We start from the raw sequence: 22405 nt of genomic DNA, 5'->3' as shown, positions 1-22405 counted from the left end.
TTCCACCCTGACTTTATTATTAGTTGATTTCAAAGTTATATTTCATTTCCTATCCTACAATTTTACCTCAAATTCAAACAAAATGATGAAACTATGATACATTTATGTTGAATCATGACTGTGTTTTAGCTCCCCAATGTAAGGAGGAAGCTAAACAAAGAAGTCTATTTTACATGTTTTACTCAAAACTCGAGATGAATTCAATAGAAATGTGTAATATATAGATATATGTCTTCTTTTTAAGTATGATAGTAAACTGAGTGTGAGAGAGTATGAGGATTAGGATGACTTTGTTTGAATGAAACAACCAAAGATAACACCAGGGCCTTGTCTTACAAAGAGCTACGAGTTAATCTCAACTATAGAAAGCTAGCAATGCTGACATCTAGAATGCATATGCCTGTTTAAAGTGTATATCTTGATGATTTATTACTGCATGTACATGTATGGCGCAGGTCTACAGGGGTGCACCCTGTAAAATTTGAAAAATGCAGTAATTGCGCACCCCGTAAAAACAGCGATAACCCTTCTGACATTTTTGTCTCACCTGCATAGCAGAGTGAGACTATAGGCGCCGCTTTTCCGACGGCGGCGGCGACGGCGACGGCGGCGGCGGCGTCAACACCAAATCTTAACCTGAGGTTAAGTTTTTGAAATGACAGCATAACTTAGAAAGTATATGGACCTAGTTCATGAAACTTGGCCATAAGGTTAATCAAGTATTACTGAACATCCTGCCTGAGTTTCATGTCACATGACCAAGGTCAAAGGTCATTTAGGGTCAATGAACTTAGACCATGTTGGGGGAATCAACATCAAAATCTTAACCTAAGGTTAAGTTTTTGAAATGTCATCATAACTTAGAAAATATATGGACCTAGTTCATGAAACTTATACATAAGGTTAATCAAGTATCACTGAACATCCTGCATGAGTTTCACGTCACATGACCAAGGTCAAAGGTCATTTAGGGTCAATGAACTTTGGCCGAATTGGGGTATTTGTTGAATTACCATCATAACTTTGAAAGTTTATGGATCTGATTCATGAAACTTGGACATAATAGTAATCAAGTATTACTGAACATCCTGTGCAAGTTTCAGGTCACATGATCAAGGTCAAAGGTCATTTAGGGTCAATGAACTTTGGTCAAATTGGGGTATTTGTTGAATTACAGCCATAAATTTGAAAGTGTGTTGGTCTAGTTCATAAAACTTGGACATAATAGTAATCAAGTATCACTGAACATCCTGTGCGAGTTTCAGGTCACATGATCAAGGTCAAAGGTCATGTAAGGTCAAAGAACTTTGGCCACGTTGGGGGTATTTGTTGAATTGCCATCATATCTCTATAAGTGTATTGGTCTAGTTCATAAAACGTGGAAATAAGAGTAACCAAGTATCACTGAACATCTTGTGCGAGTTATAGTAGTTTTCAAAATCAGCACTGCTGCTATATTGAATCGCGTGATGCAGGTGAGACGGCCAGAGGCATTCCACTTGTTAATACATTTTTTGGCTTGTCAAATTTTACCCGATGGATATGTCCAGTATTTGGGGCTGATGATTGTAATTTTTTTTTGGCTTGTCAAACATTTCAGGCAAATTCACACCACATTGAGGTGTGACTCTGGATTTGTGCTTGCTTTAAGGACGTTCCACAGTTAAAATGAAGTCCATGTCATTTTCACCAAATTTTGCAGAGTTACTTTGGTATCTATGCATTATGATAATGCAAAAAACAATATAGGTTCATGTGCTTATTTTTTTTCTATGGGTCTTCAAAGTCGCCGTATATGAATGATATACAATCTTGCGCAATCAAGAGAATCATGCCTCTCTTAGACCTCACGAATTCACCAAATGAGTTTAAATCATCTTTACTCAGTGGATACAGCATCAAACTTCATCAAATTTTCAAGATATATAACAAAGTGTATACCAAAGTAAGAGAAAGTCTTTTAATTGGTGAAACTATATCAATTTGGAGTCAGCAGTGCCCTCATATGGCAAGAATGGTGCAAAAACTCGGAAAAAAGAAATCTTCAAAGACGTGAATCGACTCAAAAATTAAAACAGTATTTTGTAAGATGCCCTTTTTTCAAAATCCACGTCATTTTCATCAAATTCGGCTAAATTGTAGAGGAATGCATATGGAAGGTGTAGGGAAGTTAAAAATATGAGGTCCATGTGCTCGTTTTTTAACTATGAGTGTCTAAAGTGATGCGAGCTGGCATGAAAATCGCCGAAAATGCACCCAAACTGAGCAAAAGTCTAATAATAGCGTCTAAAATGCGAATGGTTCCGTAGTTTTTCCCCCAAACATTCAAAATCCATGTCATTTTCATCATACTCTCTAGATTTGTAGAAGAATATATTCTGAAGAAGTCAAGACATTTAAACTATGGGGTACATGTGCTCATAATCAAACTATCAGTGTCTAAAGTGTTGCGAGTTGGCTTGAAACAGCCCAAAATGCGCCGAAAACAAGTAAAAGTCTGATAATATCGTCCAAAATGTCTAGAATACGAATGGTTCCGTAGTTCTGCTCCCAAACATTCAAAATCCATGTCATTTTCATCATACTCTCTAGATTTGCAGAGGAATATATTCTGATGACGTTAAAATATTAAAGACATGGGTTCCTTGTGCTCGTTATCAAACTATCAGTGTCTAAAGTGTTGCGAGTTGGCTTGAAACAGTCTATATGCGCCTTAAACGGGCAAAAGTCTAATACCGTCCAAAATGTCTAAAATACTAATGTTCCTTAGTCCTGCTCCCAAACATTCAAAACCATGTCATTTTCACCAAACTTTGCAAATTTGTAGAGGAAGGTATACCTAAGAGGTGCAAACATTACAAAAATATGGGTCCATGTACTTGTTTTCACACTATCAACACTCTTATTAGAGCAAATTTGCTTCTTAAAACACCCGAAAATGCGCCAAAAGCTTTGTATCTATGTGAGGAAAAATGTTGAACCACTTTTCCATTTATTCAAACTCGGGGTCATATTCATCATACTTTGCAGCACAACAGAGAAACTATTTTGAAATTGTAGAGGAATAAAAAAAATGGTCCATGGAATAATTCCAGCTTATTAGCTTCATAAAATAACACATCAGATTTGCAATTAGTGCAGATAAGGAGAAAAATCAGTTCACATTACCTACAGCTGATTAATCACCAGTTCATCCGTTGTGACGTCAGCGCGCAGAGTGTAAAATATGCGCAGATCATGATGCGCACAAACATAAAACGTCCTTAAATAGACTCATGCATATATTAATTTCTTGACAATTCAATTTACACCTAGATTTGTTTTTAATAGACATTGTGTACATATCCTCGATGAATAATTATGACATTGATTTCCATTGGTAAGATTGATTGGATTAATCACAACTCTTTGTAAGATGGCACCCAGATGGTTTAGCAAAGTTATATGAATGTTTGTGTGTGGATGCATATATTTGAGTCTCCTCCTGTTTGTATGTTTATGAAGTGTGAGTGTATGTGTGTGTGTGTGTGCATGGGACTTGTAGAGCTCCCATTCTCTTTGATGTTTTAACTTGCAAGTTGTAGCATTGTATTTATGTGTACTCTTGCGTGTTTCGAGCTGTATCCATGGTTTCTGCATTAAATTTTTGTCTTGCTGAACAGAACCTTTCAATTCAGATTATCTCTTTTCTTTTACTGTGATTGGTTAAATACATGTTATGCATAGTGAGTGGTGAGAAAGAGAGGGGGGAGATAAAGGCTTCAAAAGGGGAAAAGGGGAGATGAGTAAGGTGTAAAGGGGTGTTGATCCAATAGGGAAGAGCAAGCCTAGAAGAAAGGGGTACTGTTTATGGAGACATGGGCCCGTATGCTGTCGGGTTTGACATAGACTATGGTCTATCTCTGTGCTGAAATTTTGGAAAGCAACATTTTCACAATTTTCCTTACATTGTATGTTTTTTATGTTTACTGTGGTTTTTCTTAACTCCTGAATGGTGAAGAAGGCTATCTTATTTATCCTTCCAAAACAGTTAAGAATGATTTGAGAGAAAAATTAGCCTATACATGTACATGTACATTGAAATTTTACTGTTTTATCCCACTATTGGATATCCAAGGTTAAACCACAACTTTAAATCAGAGTTTAAATTAAACCAGACTTCAGAATGTGGGCCTAAGAGGAAAGTATAGAAGAGATTTGAGGAAGTAGAATAAGAAATGGAGAGAAGGAATAAAATGACATTAGAACTGGAGATGCATCGGGGAGAGAAGGTGAAAGAGAGACAAGTATGATATATATATCGGTACAAAGGAAACGTTCTGTGGAGGGAAATACTTGCACTGCAGGCATGTGATGTCACGTGATTGTAGAGGAACAATGATGAAGCCATGCGTCAACGATCACACCCCAAATCTTTGAAGCAGAACTAGAATTATTTGATTGCTTTTTCATTGTCTCATCTAGAAAAATAAACCAATTCATCAAAGCTGTCAAGCTATGTGTAATATGTAATTACCGGTGCAAACATGAACTTTGCAACGGTTTGATGCACTTAGTAACGTAGATCTTTACTATATGTATAATATAGGACACGTACAATGATAGGAAATATTTGTGTACAGTATTTGTTTGACTTCTAAATCAGAGTTAATATAAAAAATGTTTTTCCTCTCAAATTAACTCCTCTTCAAATATTTCCACCTTTGAAGTGGATTACTTTCCAATGGTATCTCTTTCATTATAAATATTCTTTTCTTTGTATTAGATTCTCGGGGAGTTTTCAATCATGAAGGGGTTCCAAAACAATTCACAATGAATATTTATAAAAAACAAAATTGTATGATTATCTAATTGGGTGGGAGAACCAACATGATTAGACCTGAATTAAATCCTACAAAATGGAAAGTCATTTTGAGAGGAACTAGAAATTCAACGATGCCCCCGCTTAACATGATCAGAAATTCATTCAATATGATTGAACTTAATATCGTGCCTTAGTCTCGCTCTGCTATTCAGGTGAGGCTATAAAGTGAAACAAGGGAATTGTTCTATTTCCTGGTCAGGCAGAAAGGTTCTCAATTATTCCAAGATTAGACAGTTTGACCCCCCCCCCCCTTCTATATACAGGTATACACTCCAAAAGTTCTTCCCAATATATTTTATTGGACACGTCTGGGATGAAGTACATGTAAGTTTAGCATACCTCATTCAACTCCTTTTATACACAAGGTACAAATAATGCGATCAGCCAGTGTTTGGTGTTTACTTCACAACATGCAAACAATCTTTATTTCATAATGCATGTTTCAAACAGAGAGTATCTGTCTAAAATTACATGTAGATTGTTACATTTTTATATAAACATGTATAACCCTTAAGTTGTCCCCCTTTTTTCCATCTTTCAAAAATAGACAGAAAAAATATTACTTTTCAATCAGTTGCCTTTTAAGATCACAATGTTTCAGTTACATGTATTTCCAACTGGGAAAGAGTCAACCACAGTTCTAACGAACAAACAGTGTATTAAAAATATAATGTGTACATTGAATATTCAAATCATTGCAAATAAAGTTCACATGATCACTTCATCAATATTTCAACAAATAATCTAACCATCAATTAATGTTCAAATCCTAACATCGTAATTTAATTAAAATGTAGCATCATGTCATTGTTATGTTAACCCCATTGTTTACAAACAAAACAATTACAGGCACATGAACAACATCTCCCTCTGATAACCATTTCTAAATCATTACAATAAAAAAGCCTTATTCTTTAATTAAGAATCAAACAAAAAGAAGGATGGTATTAAGAGTTTGATATTGCTATAATCTAAAATAAACACTACGTTGGGAGAAGACTTCTGAACAATTCAACAGAAAACGTAATGAGGTTATTTTCATGATATGATCAGGGTATTTTACATTTCCTTGATTACAGCAGGACTGCCTACACTTTGCACAAAATTCATATGACCTTTTAGAGTTGGAATAAACGCACCCCTGTAATTATAATGAAAAGTATTCAAGTATTTGGAGTTCAGAATAGAGGAAAAAAACATTTTAAATTGGACTACAATATATCTACACAAAATAATGTGAGTAATCAGGAGATATGAAAGGGACCACCGTTTTATCAGTGCCAGAGTTATATTAATTTACATTTATTAAATACTAAACTTCAAATGGTTGTATTTATCTAGTAACATCCCTCTTGTTCTCTCTCCCATTTAGCATATCTTTTCCTCCTATTGCAATTGTTTGCTATGCCTTTCATCACTTTGGTCATGCTATTCCACAAACACAAGGTGTTTGTATTAGCAGCTCCACAAGAGGAAAATCTTTCTGCCGCCCGGAAAGGCGAGAAATATGTTTCTTCACAAATATAACAAAGAAGTAACCACACCACCCTTGTATTAACAAAACATGTTTTCATGAATAACTCACAAGTGCAATAGAGACCTTGAATCGTTGAATAATGACACAATTTACTTCCCAAATACCAATTTGAGCCTATTACAGTAACCTATTGGTTCTGTATGAATAGACATATGTCATACAATCTAACAATAAAAATATATGACGGATAGCACAAATCCCTTGGCATGATTCCAGCAGACATAATGACAAAGGATACAAATTAAATCAAGACTTTGGCTTTTTTTGCCAACTTCTCCTCTGCTAACAACAAAAGTCGGAAGGAATAACTTACAATTTAATGAAATATATTATGACAGCTAAAACTGTGACAATACTGAGATGCACAAATAGGCTAAAATACCCTTTTTAATATTGCTTGACAACACAAATATTGTGTGCTTTTAGGGAAAAGTTTATATTTTTTGCAAAAGTATGCTCTTTTAAATGAGGGAAATATATTTTAGTAAATGGTCTAAAGACAATAGACAATGGTAAATGAATTCTAATGCAATCAATCTAATCACTGATTTACAACCCACACATGCACAAAATGAAAATCTGTTCATGATTCTTGCTGGGGAAAGACAAGAGAAGAGCGAAAGAGAGAGAAAAAAAAAGAAAGAGAGAGGAAAGGGGGAGGAGTTTGAGGGAGAGACTGCTGTATCAGTAGTTGTATGCAATCCCAAATGGGTGCATTAAGGTCAGACCTTTATTTCACATAATAACTGGATAGAGATTGTCCTTTAACAAATCATTTTTGCAGAACTCAAACCCAGCTGAGAATGTCAAAATATACAATAAATTCAGCACATTAAATTACTCCATTGACAATATCTAGTTACTATGAGTAGTCTACACACACTATTAATATACACTTTAATCAGCAAGGAATCATTGAGAGAAATTTAGCAAAAGTGAGTGTCTGATATCAATTTGTTTTGAAGCAGATATAGTACAGAATTTGGAACACAATTCAAGTAAGTCTCTTCTACTTTACGTTACAATTTAGACTACTACATGTAGAATGTGTTTTGACAAACCTGGGATTTTCCCCTGAATATTCAAATGATTGTCAGCTAAAGAAATTATTCTTCAGTGCTCGATGCAGTATGTCATCACAATGTTACCTTCCAACAACAAAATTACACCAACTTAATATAATCTAGTAGAATCTTTTCATGTAGGCAACATTTAATATTTGTTAACATTTAAAATAAAAAAATACATTCATTGTCTAATTTTCTGATTTCATGTATTTCTATGATATACGCTATTTTATACAAAATACTTTTTGTACCCACTCTATAAACATGTATGTATTACTTAAAGAGAATGAGATGGAAACAAATTTCCAGGCAAATGAGGTAAATGGATTATTTCATTTTGACTTCAACAATGATTTTGTTCCACATGTACATTCCTTAATCAATGAATTAAGGCATGTGTAACATCTGATCTCATGAGATTATACTCTATAATGTGTTTACCTCATTCATCTACATGTAAGTCAACATTAAAACTGATATCTTAGAGCAGCACGTATTATTGATACAATCATTAAAGGGCACAGGCAGTGATGCAAAACCAATGATTCAAAAGCACTGATTATGAAAAGCATGAATAGTAAGCTTGCAAAGAATATAATCTCTAAAAACATACATGGATGAAAAATAAACTAAATATTAAAATAAAATCACTATGGGATCTTCATTTGAATGCATGGAATTAGGAACTCATGCTAATACTATATAACAGATTTTATGACAAATGAGTTATTCCTTACACATACCCTTGACATACTCATGATCGCAAATAGTCCCAAACCAATTGTGAAAGGGGCTTTAATAACATCCTGCATTTTCTACCTCTCGCTGAAAGAGGTAAGGTATTGATTGCATCATTGGAAGTTCATAAATCTCAATTCTACATTTTTTTAACTCATGGATCGTAGTCTGAGTTGTCGCATCCAAGTTGCAAGCTTGAAGATTAATGGGAATCACACGTGTTGTTCTATCAAATGTTATCTGAAAAATGCAATCAATGAAATTCCCTGACCTCTTAACCAATTAAAGACTGTATAATTTTGATATAACACATGTTCTATTATACTCCAGCAAGCATACATGCTAGATCAGTCTCCAATGGGTTAACTTATGACCTTGCTCAGATTGTTAACATATTTTTTTATATACATATTGAACTGTCATATGAATTCCATTATACCAAGATGATGGTTGAATTCACTCAAAGGACCATATTACAAACAGGTCCTGGTAATCTTCTTCTCATTAATCCAACCCAAGTATTGAGTGACCACTGCATACACTCCTGGGGCATTAGGCTGAGCGCAGCCGTACCCCCATGATGTCACACCAACAACCTTCCATATGGATTCACTATTCTCACAGACCAATGGACCACCGCTATCGCCGTCACAGCTGTCAATACCGCCCTGTAGATACCCAGCACATAGCATCTTATCGGTAAGCTTCCTTCCATAGACGTTAGCTCTAGTACAGGTTTCACGTGGTAAGAGGGGAACTCTAGCCTCTTGTAGTCGACTGGGATACCTGTCATTACCTGGTCAGGTAGGAGAGAAGAAAGGAAATTGTATCATTTTAAACAAGGTGTAAAGAGATTACTGTAAAGATAAAGAATGGGGAAGATAGAAATTAGAAGCAGGGAAGCCTGACTCCTTCTCTTCCTCCTCTCCTCTGCTTCCTCCTCTTCTTTTTCTCTTTCAATTCTGCTTACATTAAATGTACATCAACAAAAGAGGGGGGGGGAATCCATATTTCATTGTTCAAAATTGAAATCTGTATTGGAAAACACTCAGATAACTAATTTTGTAGAATTGATCGTGGATCCAGCAGCCACTATGCAGCCACATGTGAAAGTAATCAAACAATCAAGGGATTTCAAATGAACCATCATAATGTCATTAATTGTCACTCTGAAACCAATTGACCTTAGTGCTTGAAATATTGAAGTGTGATTGATAACATGATCTTGATTGCTCTTACTACGGTAAAATGCCACCTGACTCTACTTTCCATTGTGCCTCACCCAAAATGGTACGATTACCATTTAGTCCATTTACAGTTTTGACTAATTACCAGTTAGGCTACTTGGTTTAATGATTAGATAAACCAAATTTTCATTTGAGAAAGTGCAAAATAATAAGTAGAGTAAAGTGAAAATTAAGACTATCTGGAGTATTAGACTAAATGAAAGGAAGACTAAATGAGTTTACCGGTGGACCAAATGATGGTTAAAACAAATGGTTGTTAGACCAAATGATAGGAGACCAAGTGTCTTTAGATGATCCAAGAATCTATTAGTAAACCCTATGGATATACACTATTAACAAGTTTTTGTTATTTACCTGTATTACCCCAACCTGAAATCCAACACTGGTGGTTATTACCAAACTCTCCTTCTGTTGGTAGGCAGGCTGGTGTAACAAATGATGTGATTTGGGCCGGCCGGTCCAACCTTATTACGGCAATGTCATTATTGGTAGTCTTAGAGTTGTATTCAGGATGCTTGTACAGGCAACTAATACGGAAGTCTTGTTCAGATGATTCATTGATGAATTGATGGTGTTCACCTAGTCGAACCTTGAAGGAGCTCTTACCATACCTAATCAGAGTCAATTAATCAATAAAGTCAATTAGCATGAGACATGATAAAGCTAATACACATTTGTCATTAATACCTAAGCAATGAAAATGAAAAGTAACCAATATCACTGACAACACTACAACATATAAGTATTGTGAAAATAGCCAGAACAAGCTGAGCATCTGATCTATGCAAGCAAAAATTAGGTGAATGTTAATTTTAACTAATTATATTGTATTTTGTCAGACTGAGCTCTGATTCAAAAGATTTAACATACTGTAAGAAGTATCCTTTTACCCAAGAGTTTGCTCAGTATTTTTCCTTCACTTTTTGTTGATGGGAACCAATCAATGAACCCGAAGGACTCCATGCCCAAAAATGGAAAAGTAAAAACACTTTTTATACAAAAAGCCCACCAAACAAATTAATATGCTTAGGTTTGCAAAACAAATCTTTGTATGTCTCATAAAAGCCACAAAGTTTCCTCGAATAGTTAGCTTGTGATGATTTGAAAATTAACATTTCCTTTCTGTATTCTTCATGTCTACTGGCTGGCTGCAGTTTAGCAATTGTTGTAGGACTCCGTCATTGCAAAATATTCAGAAACCTTGCCATTTTTGGGTTTACATTCACATCCTTTGCAAAACGTTTGCAAACTATGCAAAAATCACGCTTTATTACATTCCTCATAACTGACTTCTTGAATCACACAAATTTTATCAATATAATTGAAGTCAATGAGGTACTACGGGATACCTTCTACTCTACAAATTCATTAGATTTAATCTTAAATCTTGTAAGCTTCCAACACTGAAAAACAAAAGTGAAACCTGACCTTTGGAAGCAATGAGCTGCTGTAAGCACATGGGATTCGTCAATGAGTGTTCCACCACAGTAGTGACCGCTCCCCCTTAAGATCAGCTGAGCTTGCCACGGCCAATTGCCTCTCTTAGCAGAACTTCCTCCAATGATCCTTGCCATGATGTTACCATTCTCAATGCCCCGTACTCCACAAGGAACTACAAGTTCACAAAACAGAAACAAACCGTTTCATAAAACTAGATATTTATTGCCTCTCTTCGCAGAGCTACCCCCAAATATTCTAACAATAATATCATAAATATTCTGTACTAAACAAGGAACAACGATAAAAAAAAATGGAATATCAAAGATGGATACTAAGAATATATAAATTCCTGGGCCCTGTCTTACAAAGAGTTATGATTGATCGAATCAAGTAACTCCTTTGTAAACAAAGAAAAGCAGTGAATTTTTTAAAGAAAACAATGAATGCATGAATATACATCAAAATTAGAAAACATTTTGAACAAAAATGCATAATACATGTTGATGTTGCTGGCCATCCATAGTTACGATTGATCGGATCAATCGTAACTCTTTGTAAGACAGGGCCCGGAACTTCTCCCTCCTGTACTGTTCAACAAATATCAGTCTAAATTTTCTTGGAAGCACTTATTATCATGAATGAGTTAGACAAGATAAGATTGTTGACATTATCTGTAACTTACGTGTCTCTAAGCCGCATTCGACACCGACGTCTTCATTGTGCTGGCAGTTATGCCGACCGAGTTCAGGAGTGGTGCATTGACGTAATGATGGTTCCGTACCAGAGCATCTCACATCATCAAGCCATATCTGTCCTGACCCTTCCCCAAATGAGGCCTGAGGGTACACACGAACATCTCCTCTATCGAAAGAAAAGAATTCATTTTCAATGATCTGCCTTTAGTAAATACACTTTGGAGGTTCTGCTGTGGATCAAAAAATTGTCTATAATTCTTCACACTATTAGCATTATAACCAGTGTTAACCTAGCAGTTCAGCGATATAGTCTTATAGGTTAACAAGACTGCCATATACAATATGAATGACATCCCCTCCTTTTGCTCCCTCTAATATATACACACAAGTCAATGAAAATGTCTACATTTGAAATATTAGCGATGTAGAGTACATGAATATATACAGTATACAGTACTTCAAACAGTGAGGCATGGAGTGTTTTATATATTTTTAATCATGCAAAAGGGCAGACAAGTTCCAGGGGCATTTGTTTGAAAATGTTCCTTACAATTCACGTATACTGCACAAGTGTATTTATTAAAAGAATATAGAAAATATGTGTACATGGTCTATAGTGGAGCGTTGTGGCCCAGTGGATTAGTCTCCGGACTTTGAAACAGAGGGTCGTGGGTTCGAATCCCAGCCATGGCGTAATTTCCTTCGGCAAGAAATTTATCCACATTGTGCTGCACTCAACCCAGGTGAGGTGAATGGGTACCTGGCAGGAATTTATTCCTTGAAATACGTGTGCGCTGTAATCTTAGTAATTACGGCAGCCAAGCTACAGCTGGGGTAATAATATCCAAGTCCTTTGGAAGCGCATAGAGACATTATTCATAAATGTGATATGCGCTATACAAGAACTGTTTATTATTATTATTATTTTAAGGCCGAAACATGTATATGTAGGTATCATTTAATTTTTTTATTTCACACCAATTTTTTAAATAAGTGGGACGTGAGTTTTTTCCTTCATTTCTTACTTGATGTTGAGCTGATTACAGACAACTCTAGCGGCTGCTTCACTGAAATAATCATCACAGACGGTACCCCATTGGTTGTTATGAAAGACCTCTACCCTTCCTGAGGTTTGTCCGTTTCCACCAACAAGACGAACTGGTAATCGCTGAGGCTCTATACGACAAGAGAAAAATGGTTCCATTATGCATAAACTCAAGTTCACTTACATTGTAATACATACATTTGCCTCAATGCTCATTCAACTATCCAACTACATTCCTTGTTCATATTCTTACACCCCATACAGTTCAGAAGATTAATGCTAGAAGTATCTTGGCAATATCAGTCATTGTAAAAAGTCATTTCACATATCAATTCAAGTGACAAAATTCCACATATCAGACTTCCTTTAATTGGCATTTATATTCATTAGTCTTAATCATCTTTTTTTTTAACAATTCAATGCATAGGATAAAGGACTTAAAAAGTGATAAGCATTGTTACTAAAATTTAATCAGTTAAACTCTAGCAGTGGCTATGTCTAATAATAATAATAATTAATATAGGGTAATTATATTGCGCACATATCCACCTTAATCATACTATAGAACTATACCCAACATAAGTAAATGACTCTATTTACAATGAGAGGGAGAGAGAGAGAGAGAGAAAGGTAATGACAATATACAGATTACCATAGCTTTTATATGGCTATGATAGTAGAGTCTAAGGAGTATAAAGAAAAATAAATAACGTCAAGAGAGAAAACCAGGGGCTTGTTGCAGAAAGAGTTGCGTATAAACGCAAGTCAAAATATCAAGCGCAAGTCCCAAATACGGGTGCCTCATTGGCTGAAAATCAAGTTGCGCAAGATTTTTTTAGTTGCGTTTGATTGCAACTCTTTCTGCAACGGGTCCCAGGGGTCAATTTCATAAAGAGTTACAACTATAATTACCATTATTGTAACTACCATGGAAAACCTGATTGTTCCCATAAATATACAAGTACTTGGTGCAGGTATCCACATAACATGCCATAGAACGGATATAAAGGTTAAAGGCAAAGTCATATTGTTAGGAGGAAATTATTAACAATAAGAGTTAGCTAATCTACCACATATCAAATGATGGAAAATACAGTTGAATACCAAAGACTTCAAGATTTTTCCTGTTCCTTGTGTGCTCTAGCAGGCAAGGCAGAATGTATAACTGTACCATGGCTTTTGAATATAATATAGATCCTTTAATTCAGGGTGCTACATAACTTTTAAGAAGCACTTGCCTTGTCGGGCAAGTAAATTTTAAATAGTTGGAATATACTTGCCCGAAAATCTATTTCGCTTGCCCGAAAAAAATCCAACTAAGTTTTACCTCTTCAAACAAAAATATTGTGGTTTTATAAAACCATTGACCTTTTTTCCCCTCTTTTGACAAGAACTGATGTACCTTGTTCTTGCATTTCTTTTTCCAAAGTGATTTTATCTTGCCCGCCATGCCCAAATTTAGGGTCGATAAATCATATCGACCCTAATTTGGGTAATTCTACTGTGAGAATTTTGCTTGCCCAATTCGGGCAAGTAGTTTTGGTCTATACTTCAAAACACTTGCCCCACTTGAACTTTTACTTGCCCGGGCAATCGGGCAAGTGCTTATGTAGCACCCTGACTTTAATTAATCATACAGATTATGATAATAATAATATTCCATTTTAACATTGCACTACAAATTTCCATCATGGACGGTAATAAAATAATTGAATAGAATATGATTCCTAATGGACGGTAATAAAATAATTGAATAGAATATGGTTCCTAATGTAGCGCAACAATGTCTCTAAGCCCTTGACAGATCTATGTATCATTATCCGCGTCATTGGATCCTGGCTATTTTACTTTCGAATTGGAAGTTGTAGGCTAAAGCATGAAACGCCCCCATTTAAAGTCGACCATTCCATGTACACACAAAACGTGTGAATGTGCGGGAAAAGCTCTATATATAAAGCAACTCATTTGAGTGTGGTTCATTTGCGTTAATACACCACGCAGAGAAACGTACATGTTCAACTGGCCGCATGAGAAGCTAACATTGTAATCAACAATTAGAAAGGAGGCCGCGGAGAAAGAAATAAAGCTTATCAAATTTTGTCTGGAGTGATGTCAAAGCTGGAGCTATAACAAAGGATTTGATCAATCTATATAAGGTGAGAATCAACTGTTCCAAACCTATACAAATAAACAAAGTAGGTAGCTTGTCAAAAAAAGATTTACAGATTTACAGTTCAACAAGCACTTTGAACTTGAAAAGAGAGGATTGTTATGACTAGATTTGATTTGATCAAAAGTGAGCAGGCCTAGAGCAAGTGTGGCAACTATATTTCAGAGCACATATTTGTTTATCATTGTTGTTAGAGATTAACAAGTACATAGAATATAAGAAAAATGAGGACATAATTTGTTCCTGATTCATTTTTTTACTAATATGGAGTTGACATTAGAATATTGTTTTCCCTATTATCTTGCATTTAAACAGAGTGATGGCCTTCTGGTCAAGTCTGCGTCAATGTTTGGCAAACATCTGTCATGCCTGTGCAAGGTGCATGGAGGGTGGCACATATGAGGCAGTACCTGATGAAAGAGAAAACGAAGAGAATAAAAACCTTCCGAAAGACTCCACGTTACCAATATCCGTTCAAGTGGAAAATGAAACTGATGAAGAAGATGCCAAAGAAAGCGATCTAAAGGCTCAGGAAAAAGCATACAGTGAGCGTGATGTGCCTTGAAATATATCTCAGGAAACAAAATGCTATGTATTATTTAACTATAGGCAATAACCATTTAAACAGACCACCGAAATGCAGATGACAAAATTAACAAGACGACATCATTTTTTTTTTTTAAGAGTCATGAAAGCAGTGAGGTCTCCTGTGCAGCATTTTCAAAACCATAGGCTTATTTCAGAGAGATTTTTTTCTAACCCCAAAATGTGTGATGATGATGATAATACACAGCATTTGTATCGCGCCATATATCTGTCAAAGACATTCAAAGGCGCATTGGAGGAGCCAGCCAATCTGGGTCGCCAAGAAGGGCACGCACACAGAACTGTGACCCGAAGGTCTCTCCTCCCGATAATTGGCTGGGGAATGCAGGTGGACCACTACACCGGGGTTTCCCCCTACTCTTAATCGAATAGTGCAGTGGGTTCTTAACGTGCAAAGGTGGGGATTCTCATCTAAACGGGGCCTCCATTTAACGTCCTATCCGAGGGACGGAGTGTTTTCCACTGTAACAAAGCCTGCATCTATGAAACAGGGGAGAGACGTTTACACACGATGCACTGGCTTCAGTCATCCGCCCGGGTTGGACTCGAACCCACGATCTTTGGTTCGACGGGCAGATGCTTTACCAATTGAGCCAACTTTGCTCTCAGTGTGCTCAATAATACATGTATATAGGGTACCGGAAAGAACTTTCGCACAAAATGTCTAGGACCAGTTAATACCTACTTCCTCTCAAACCGTAAGTCTTCATTTCTTTATATTTTCTCTTCTGGGGAAAGGGGGGGGGGGGGGAAGGGGGTCTAAATTATTGTGGAGTGGTATTAGCAGTTCTAGTTTTATTTCAGACTAATTAAATCATCGCCTACATGTATGTAACATTGCCCAAAAGGAAATTGGTATTGGTATTGGTAATGGATGGAAGATTTAAGAAAATTCTTATATTATAAAATTGTAGTATATGCTGGTATCATACATGTATATTCAAAAGAAACATTAAGAAATATTTAGAAAGGATTCTTTTCTACATTGTCTTCCAGGAATAGATTTCGACTAGTTTCATATTATCACATGATACATACGCCTCTGATGACTTTACAGATATGTTATGAATAGGAGTTGTGCAGTTTATGTTTCATTACTGTAGCTTTTGTTCAAAGTACGGTTTAACTATTTTTTAGAGGGGGCATCGAATAGTCTTCAAATAATATATTTTTCAAGATTTACAAAAGATGACATTAAGATGGTTAAATATGCTGACGACACAGCAATAGTAGGTCTTATAAATAGTAATGAGGCTAATTACAGTTATAATAATAATATGGTCCATTTATATAGCGGCTGCTACTATAATTGCATATACTCTACTGCGCTTGATATGAAGATATGAAGTAAATACGTTTGTAGAATGGTGTAAAGATATTTTTCTACTGCTCAATACATCTAAAACAAAAGAAATTGAAAAAATTTCAGAACTTCCACACATGACTTTAATATTGCCCATAACTATGAAAGAAGAAAATATTGAAGTATGTCGAATCATACAGGTATATCGGTACTGTAATCGATAGCAAGATTTCTTGGAATAACCAATGCAAGTCTGTTCTATCAAAGACTCAACAACATGTATTTTCTCAGGAAACTTAAATGATTCAATGTAGATAGGACTATCCTTACTCTGTTTTACCTGTCATCGAGAGTGTTATGTTATTCAGTTGTGTTGTCTGGTACGGCGGTAGTCGAAAGAAGGATCTTAGGAAAATTTAGAAAATTGCCAAACAAGCAGGAAAGATCACAGGCCAAACCCAAAATTTACATGATGCCTGCAAAACAAAAATTGTTCTAGAAATACAACAAATACTGAAAAACGCAAATCCCCCACTCTTCTCCAATTACATGTATGTTATCATGCGTTCAGGTAAACGTCTTCGGTCACTGATCTGTCGCACATCATTTCCTGAATTCCTTCGTTCCCCTCTCCATCCGCACATATTTAGTCTCATCACCTGATTTTTTTTCTGAACTATTCTACCTGGACAATCTTCTTACTTATCGTTTTTACTTTTCACATTTTTTATTGGAAAAACTTTAAGATTGTCTGAAGAATTTCCCTTGTATTTGTCACTTTCAAATGCATTTTTGTATAATTGCATCTATGCAAGTGATATATGTAATATGTAATAATTTATTACAAAATGTTTTATGTGAGCAAAACCATTTTCCATGCATGTGGACAATAAAATGAAATTGAATTGAATTGAACACTTTGCATGGACAGATGATGGTCATTGTTGTAGTTGTAACCAGATTGAACTGGTTAATGCTAATATCTTTATAGACCTAAAACTGTACATCATGTACACGTTGCAGGTACATGTACAGAGGGTAGATATATTTATAGAAAGTACATGAATGAGGGTGGAGGTGATATTATTTCTTCAGTATTTAAAGGGATGGTCCACGCTCGAGAAATTCATATCTCAATAGAGTAAAATTCACAAAGCAAAATGCTGAAAATTTGATCAAATCGGATAATAAATAACAAAGTTATTGAATTCTAAAGATGTGCATTATTCCAGTGAAACAGTTCTAGGCATGTCTTTATGAATACTCATTAGGTGGGCTGATGATGTCATATCCCTACTTGTTCTTTTTTATTCTATTATATGAAATTAGGTTTATTCAAAAAGAAATTACCAAGGACTAAAACAATTGGATTAACAACTGATTAAGTTATTTACCGCTGCAACTTATTTCATCATAATGGAGACACATTATTTACAAATGTATGAAAAAATGAAAAATTTATGATTTCATGTAATAACATAAGAAAAAGGAAAGTGGGGGATGTGACATCATTAGCCCACCTAATGAATATTCATGACGAGGTGCATATAACTGTTAAAAAAAATATTGATAAACTTTAAAATTCAATAACTTTATTATTTGTTATCCGATTTTTGATGAAATTTTCAGCATTCTGCTTTGTGAATTTTACTATATTTCTTTAGATATAAATATTTTCAGCCCCAGACTATCCCTTTAACACCAGGTAAACTGGATTACACAATGCCATGTGTACTAGACCATGGGAGACATGATACATGTAGGTATGACTTGTGAGGCTGTTGATGTCACACAGGTGGTGTTTTTAACTTTTGTATTCAGGCAGGCATTAACACATGTGCCTTGGAGCATAGATTCAAAACCATTGTGCATTATTATTATTTTGAAATTCCATTTCTAGAATTTTGATTTCTTCCTATTTTATTCCATTTTTTCTTAATTCTTCATTTTTTCATATATTTTATTTTTTGTGGTCATTTCTCTTTATTTGGAGGGAGGAAGAGGGGGGGGGGGGGTACTATCCATACAGGGAGTTTTCCATTATATTTCTTCTCATTTTTGTTTGTTTAATCCTGCCAAAGAACATACAAGTTTGTGTGTGCATTTGTGCAAACCAGATTTACCTTGCATTGCAATACTGCATATATATTAAAGTGTATTTATTAGGATGAATGTAGAAAATGCATTAATATGGTCCGCTTTAAGGCTGAGACATGTATGTGTACATATTATTTATTTGGTTATTTCATAATCAAACTATTTATTCAGATCAAGAAAGGACAAACTCACTGCACTTGTGCAAAAGCACTATAAAGCTATACAAGTGACAAATGTACATGTATGTAAGTATTAGAGGCTTTCTCAACAAATTATGTAATTTTGTAGTAAAAATATCATTAGTAGTGATTTAAGTTCCTTGTGAATACAATTGTATTATACATGTAAAAGAAGTTTTAATTGATATTTACTTCATTGGTTGAATTGCATGATGTACTTTTCCAGGACATGAATATTTCATATTATGTAAATCAACTAAGTGATAGAGCTGGTAGAAATGGAATAAAAAGCACCTTTTACAACTTTGTTATTATGGTACCATGATAGTTATCATAACAGAAAAGATTCCATAACTGTAAGTACATGTAAGTCCTCAATGAAATGGGCCTCTAGTGTAATCTATGAATGTGTATATAGTACAGCATCATTGTTGGCAATAACATATTGTGCCTAATACCATGGTACTTTCAATGAAATGTGAAGAAAGAGAAAGGCTGGTGCTATTTTTAGGTATATATTTGTTTTCCAAAGAACATCAGCTTTTATACATTTTCAAAGCAGAAAGAGAATCAGAAAGAAAGAAAAAAAAAAGAAGAGAGATGAAAATGATATATTTCTGGTAATGGTATTAATTCTTATGTACTGTAAATACGTATAGACACTTGTTGAGAATATTGAGGATTCATTCATCCTTTGCATTGTATGAGTTCACAAGATGTGTATAAAAAATAGAACAATAAATTCTTTGGTGCATGTATTACTAAAACTGTGTCTTAACAAAACGGTATGTTTTTGCAGATGTAATTACTTGTTGCAAACAGTACATGTACATCTCACATTTTTGATAAAGGGATATATGAATTAAAAGAAAATCAACCTGAGCAACGCATGATCTTGTGATCAATAATTATTTGTTGTAATTGATTGATTCAGGGTTTATACAAAGTATGTTGAACCCAGACATTCAAACAGAAGCTCCAATTAAAGTACATTTTCAAGGGCAGACCGTAAAAACTGGCTATACACACATACAATACGACTTCTCTGCATACGCCATGTCCTGCTCATAATTTAGCTATTAAAATGTACTGTCTGATGTTCATGAGAGGTATGTCTGTAATATGTGCATGTCTAGGGTGAGAAGAGAATGCTACTCAACCTTCAGAGTAGCATACATAGCTAACTACAAACACTCACAATTTTATTTTCTTTCTTTCAATGATGAAACCTCCAAAAACATTCAATTTGATCAGATGTCCCCAGTTTGGTATGAAGCCTGATTCAGTGGTTCAGGGTAAGGATAGGGAGCTGAAATGTAGGTATTTTGAGAGAGAAATGAGAGGAAATATGGGATAAGTTTAGAAAGAGAGGGGTTGCTAAGGTGTGCTGTGTCCAAGAACGAGGTGGAGAGGGAGAGAGCTTGGCTGATAAGATAGAGAAAAGAAGGTATAAGTTGAAGTGGATTGAAAAGGAAGTGTGTACATGTACATGTAGTCTTAGTGAGGGAGGTGTTGGAGCTGAGAAGAAATAATAGTGGTGACGATTGTGATAGTTATGTACCCCTGTGAAAACCCCCATTTTCATCCTTCCCAGGTCATTCGCATGATACACGATTTTTACTAACACACCTAAATTTGTTTAAAACTTTATATATATAAGTAGACAATGTGCACAGCATACTGCCCAGGAACACTTGCTCCCTGGCCTCTGAGTACTTATTTCTAAAAATTTATCCATTTGATCTATGCTGTCTGAACACACTTCCTTCAGTACATTATTACATGCGTTCTAATCAAGAGCGCTGCGAGCGGTGGCTCAACTAATCAACTATTAGGTCCTTTATAAACCCTCCAAATTAGCTCTGCAAATTAGCTCTTTAGTTCATCAGCCGCCAGTTTTGAGAGACATATCCACATCCTAGAAAAATTTGAGTGCCCCTCCCCCCATCCCCCCCCCCCCAAATAAAAGTGGTAGAACAAGTGAAAAGAAGGAGAGCTCTTACGATATTAAGAGGCAATGTGTGCATTATTAAAAGGACATTTTAGTACATCACAGAGCTACATGGCTTTATAGAAACTCCTTAGTAATTGGCCTGTAAGCCTCTTTTGCAGGAAACACAAAACAATAATCCAAAATGTCATTTCCTCCTCCTAACATACTTCTAAAACCTGCATTACGCAAACCAATATCACTATTAATAACTCATTTCACTCCATCAAAACGAGATTCTTTTTAATGTGAGTCATCATTCACTACCACCCTACCTCTTTGTATCTAACTCCCTCCCCCACTCTCTCTCTCTATCTCTCTCTCCGTCTCTCTCTCTCTCTCTATCTCTGTCTTGAACAATGTATTTTCTATGAATGAAGTAATCAGTCATCTTCTGTGCTCACTACAATCTCAAGGGCATGAGATACAGATGTTAATTACCAATGAGTCTGTTTATCCATTAATTCTTGTGAGATCAAACAAATGGTGTTGGGGAATTGCTTAGCTTCGATAAGGCGGGAAATAATGGAACAATGAAATAGAGACATACCACATATCCTGTCTTGCACACACACAAAAACTGTTGATTATTTTGGCGTGTGTGGGCATTCAACCTCCATTTTAGTTGGTGCATTAAACCACTTTCAGATTGAGATCAATTTTACTATATGATAGGCCTATATATTCCATCATGAGCATGATCTACATGTAGCACGTCAATCCATTTACTGAAATTTCATAAACTTCTTCCTACATTATGATCATATACTTGTACTTCATATACCAGACAGTCTGTTCATATTTAACATATTTTATGGTAATGATGGCCATTGTCTGGTTTCAAGGTCAAATGCATACATGCATGTCATGGCAATACTTCTTTGATAAAGATACTGTATAATAAATGTATGTTTCATAGCAACGGCTGTTGACCAAGAACGAAACAGGGTAGCAACTCCCATCTTGGTGTGACAAAGTCAGAGCTTGAAGTCCAAACCTTAAAAGATTGGAGTTGCTGCTGGCCTGCTACCCTGTTTAGCATGAAACGATTAAAGGGATAGATCTGGCGCTGCACAGTGGTTGGCAAGCCCACAATCAATTGGGCAAACCAAATTATCATGTCTATTTTGAACAATGAAAGATGGAATTTCATTGTCATTTTTTTCACTAAAAATCATTATTTCAAATCAAAACCTTCTTTTCCATTTTGATACAACTAAATTTGTATGGGGCATTTCTTTTACAAATAACATCTTTCAAACAAATATGCTGATATCAATGTTCATTTGAACAGCACTGTATGATCTATAATTTTAATGTACAATGCATTGCTGTTTCAAAGATTTTTCAAATCAATTTGGGAAATACAATCATACTTGCTTTCTGGGATTAATAAAAATCAACAATATTTCAAATAAGCACATTCT

The 22405-nt window shown here is 35.3% G+C and overlaps 1 protein-coding gene across 2 annotated transcripts in view; it reads right to left on the bottom strand.

The window, feature by feature from the left end:
• Positions 1-5254: 5254 nt before the first annotated feature.
• Positions 5255-22405, bottom strand: part of LOC129282046 (atrial natriuretic peptide-converting enzyme-like) — a 68769-nt gene continuing 51618 nt past the window's right edge. For both annotated transcript variants that reach the window (XM_064113566.1, XM_064113567.1), the window contains 5 exons: positions 12614-12764; positions 11576-11754; positions 10882-11065; positions 9808-10064; positions 5255-9002 (listed from right to left, as the gene is read on the bottom strand). In XM_064113566.1, the coding sequence (XP_063969636.1) occupies positions 8680-9002; positions 9808-10064; positions 10882-11065; positions 11576-11754; positions 12614-12764 (1094 nt within the window). In that variant the 3' untranslated portion in view covers positions 5255-8679. The remainder of the gene's footprint in view (positions 9003-9807; positions 10065-10881; positions 11066-11575; positions 11755-12613; positions 12765-22405) is intronic.

This window comes from Lytechinus pictus, chromosome 18 (assembly GCF_037042905.1).
Source record: "Lytechinus pictus isolate F3 Inbred chromosome 18, Lp3.0, whole genome shotgun sequence".
NCBI classification, from domain to species: Eukaryota; Metazoa; Echinodermata; class Echinoidea; order Temnopleuroida; family Toxopneustidae; genus Lytechinus; species Lytechinus pictus.
This window is presented reverse-complemented; position numbering and strand designations above follow the sequence as displayed.